General features: G+C 45.1%; 1 protein-coding gene across 1 annotated transcript; it reads right to left on the reverse strand.

Annotated features, from left to right (window-relative positions):
* Window positions 1-516: 516 nt before the first annotated feature.
* SRXN1 (sulfiredoxin 1) lies at window positions 517-3374 on the reverse strand. The gene is made up of 2 exons (XM_089662546.1): window positions 3056-3374; window positions 517-1214 (listed from the first exon to the last, which is right to left on the reverse strand). The coding sequence occupies exons 1-2, from the start codon at window positions 3281-3283 to the stop codon at window positions 1011-1013; spliced, it is 432 nt and encodes a 143-aa protein (XP_089518672.1). The 5' UTR covers window positions 3284-3374; the 3' UTR covers window positions 517-1010.
* Between the last annotated feature and the right edge of the window lie 462 nt (window positions 3375-3836).

Here is a 3836-nt window from a genome sequence, read left to right on the forward strand (position 1 = left end):
ACATTCCTTGATGCATCCTCTCAATGACTGCTGTATCTGTGCTGGTGGAATTGTTAAATAAAGTATTGTTAAAAAAAAATGTATATGCCCACAGTATTTCATTGTCCTGGGCCGAATGACATCCGGGGTCGATTAACATCCGGGGTCATGCAATTCGGGGGACTGAGGACTTTGGAAAGCAATTACTGCAGGGAACATTGACAGGGAGGAGGTTAGTATTAAAGCCAGAACTGCTTTTTTCTGTTTTCAAACACCTCCCAGGGCTGCTGACTATACATCTTAGTTCTGATCAGGGGCGGACTGACCATTTGGAAACTCGGGCACTGCCCGAGGGCCCGGTGTCAGTAGGGGGCCCCATGAAATGCCCCTGGTACCTTTTTCATAGGCTTTTTTGAGTTTGGGCAAGGACACAGGGGCCCCATGATCCCCTATTGCCCGGGGGCCCCATGAGTTGTCAGTCTGCCCCTGGTTCTGATTGCGTTGACTTCAGTAAACAAAGCTAGCAGAACAATCACGCAAACAAAATCGCTTTTTTATATTTACATTTTTAAACTGTTTTATAAGTTAAACATAAGTAGAAATTATAATGGTCGTATACAATTATTACTACAATCTGCATATTTTAAAAAATATCTCATTTTCCAACAGACTTAAAACTATAAGTTTTGCATTCAAAGAGTTCTGCTTGAAAATAAAGCAGGCCTTGCCGTTGCTCCTCAGAATCGCGTTCATATGAAAAAGGGAAATGTTCTTTTATTCACATTTTAAACTTTCACTGTACAGTGCAGGGTTGTGCCTCCTTGGTGTCTGTGGCTTTTTCCATACAGCTTCTATTGTATCAACGGATGATGGATGGAGGCCTAGCATAGTGAAATCCACGAAGGACTTTAAGAGTTGTGCGTGAGTTGGGCTTAGGTGTTTGCTGTTCATTGTGCATGTTTAGGACATTCCCGCAGAATTCTACGAGGATAAATGATCATCTTCTCCGCTCATTAGCATTTAGACCCAGACTATTGCAGGTCAGGTGTGCTGGAACCCAGGTATGTACGTAGATCGCTGATAGAAGACTGGATAATTTTGGCTGATATAGTTTCTCTGTTGAGCCTCTGATGTGCCGCATAACGATGACATCCACCGAATGAGTAAAAGTAATCACCTCCATTGCGCCCTTTGATCCAGAGAACATCAATAGGGGGCACCTGGTCTGCATCTTCCTGTAACACAAGTCATATATTTTAAAACACAACAAATGAAGTATACTTGAAATCAAAATACTGTATGGGAAATGTTTCACTGCCAAAATATTGCACTTCACAACCATTGTTGTGTTGTCTAGCCAGTATAGTAATCATTTCAGGTCCCTGTCATGTACATCCTCATTGATTTATAAATGGGAAAAATGAGATTGCTGAGGACCAAGCTGTACTCCCCTCTTCTTGTAAATTCCCTTTAGGCCCCTTTTACACTGGAGTTATCTGTTTAGTTACTTGTTTTCAAAGAAAAACCGGATGCAGTGTACATCAGTTTATATCAGTTTTTACATCAGTTTTCAGTTCAGTTTATGTCAGTTCACTTAGATCAGTTTAGATCTTAGTTCAGTTTAGATCAGATCAGTTTACATCAGTTTATGGCCCCTTTCACATGTGGTGGACCCATCAGCGGATCCGCTTGCTCAGCGGGGGATCTCTTCGCTGATCTCTGCTGAGCAAGTGGACGACAGGTCCGTGTCCGCTCCGTGTGGACACAGACACAGCCTGCTGTCCTCTGTGAGCGATCAGATGGAAACGGACCACCTGTCCCTTTCAATTCGACTGCCATCCCATCCCATCCAACGGACGGAAGGGAAATGGATCCCCATCTGTTCCTTTTTGGCAGAGCAGATTGGATTGGATGTCGGCGGGTGTAAATGGACTCATGTCCAAGTACACCCACCTCTCCTTAGAGGACAATACAGGTTCTGATCGTGTGTGTCTGAAAAACGGGCAGGCGGACCCAATCTGAACGTCCATGTGAAAGGGGTCTAAATGAGTTCAGTTCAGTTTACATCAGTCTGCATCGACCTACTAGTAGATTGCGATCTAAAGGTTGCTGACCCCCCGATCTAAAGCATGGGTGCTCAACCTTTTGAGGAGCGAGGGCCACTTAAGTTATTTGGTAGCTGGTCATGGCCTATAATGAAATGAAATGGTTCTGAATGTTGATTTTTTTATTTTGAATAGCAGCTGCTGAATGCTGGTGGGAGGGAGAGAAGGGGAAACTGGCTTTCAGCAGTTGAAAGTGGAACCAGTATATGCCACCACTGCTGCTCCTCCAGTGCAAGTGTAAAACAGAATGTGACAGGGAGGCTGCACGGGCCCCCTGGAGCATGGGGTGGGGTTGCCATTGCAACCCCTGACGCTACACCCCTGATGTCTAAAGTATGGGGTTTTACTGCCCCCCAAAACCACAAATGTCAAGGAGTCCTTACTGTCCTGAGCCCACTACAAGGCTGCTTTCACACTGATGTGCTGTGGTTTACCCGCACCGGGATGCTCTGGGATGGCAGGTCAGCAAACCCAGACCGCGATCTACCAGTCACCTGGCTGCGGTCTACTGGTAGATCGCGATCTAAATGTTGCTGACCCCCGATCTAAAGCATGGGTGGTTTACCTGCACCGCGGGTGCAGATTTTTGCACCTGCGGCTTTCCTGCGGGTTAACAGCTCTTTGCTATAAATTACTATTATCTCTTGTGGGTGTGGTGCACTTTCTGAAAGTGCACCAAAACTTCTGAATTCAGTTTGAGGTGGAGGGCCACATTAGAGGGCTCCGAGGTCCACATGTGCCCCACAAGCCACAGGTTGAACACCCTGGTCTAAAGCAAGCCATAGATGATGCAATTGTCTTTCCTGCAACCACAAATGACTGACGGGGGTATTAAAATTCCTCTCTATTACATACAAAACTACCAAAAAAAAAAAGTTTTGCCTTTAGTTATACTTTTAATAACTAGTTCAGTATTCTGTAATAGGAGGCAGTGCTGTAGGATGAAGAGAAGGAAAAGAAAGTTAATATACCTGCAGGGTGTCCACGAGACTCTGCACTTTACTCTCATCCAGTTCTGATGGGATGGGCCGGATCAGCACTCTCATGGGAATGTTGTGCACATCCAAGATATTACCCGAGTGTATACTTCTGCCATCCTGCGTCGTATCGCCTGTCATCATCTTGCGAGCCAGGCCCATTCTCAGTATCCCGGACCCGCTTGTCCAGATCACAATGTGTCTGAGCTGTCTGTGATACATATATACAAGCTTCCGGGCTTCCCCACTTTTTTTTTTATCACGGTCCTACCACTGTCTCCTAAATAGGCGGATCAGCAGGGCAGCAGAAATAAAATGACGGAGAGGAAATATTTATCAGGAGACGTATTTTTATTATCAACCATGGCTGCTTGATGGTAAACGGAGAATATTTCAGCGTCTATGCTTTCCACACACCCCTTGCTCGCTTGTTGTTGGTTTAGCCCGACAGCTCAGTCACTGTGATTCAGCAAAGCAATGTCCGGAATCCTGAGCTCAGAGCTGACACAGCGACATGCTGCAGCTTACACAATCCTATCGTGCTTTCTGCAGCCACATGATGGTGTGTGCGCCTCTAACTGTGTACACTTGGCTGAGTGCCACTAAGTCACAGATTGGTTTATAGAAAGAGCTAGAAGTGTCTCTATGCAGCCTTAAGGCCAAATCAGGCAAGCAATTTATTTGCAGCGATTCTCTTCATTTTTTTTTTTGCTGAAAAAAAATCATAGTTACTTTTCTGTGGAACTTTGCAAAAGTTTCAGCAATTTAAAGCTCA

The sequence above is a fragment of the Staurois parvus genome, unplaced genomic scaffold (assembly GCF_062004578.1).
Source record: "Staurois parvus isolate SC_StPar_1 unplaced genomic scaffold, SC_StPar_1.0 ptg001490l, whole genome shotgun sequence".
Lineage (NCBI taxonomy): Eukaryota > Metazoa > Chordata > Amphibia > Anura > Ranidae > Staurois > Staurois parvus.

What these genes read in the sequence shown, in the direction of transcription:
- SRXN1 (XM_089662546.1), bottom strand. Translation starts at nt 3,283, where the DNA reads ATGTATCACAGACAGCTCAGACACATTGTGATCTGGACAAGCGGGTCC. An exon ending in GTCTCGTGGACACCCTGCAG is followed by an intron (nt 1,215 to 3,055) that starts GTATATTAACTT and finishes CTTGTGTTACAG; the next exon opens with GAAGATGCAGACCAGGTGCC.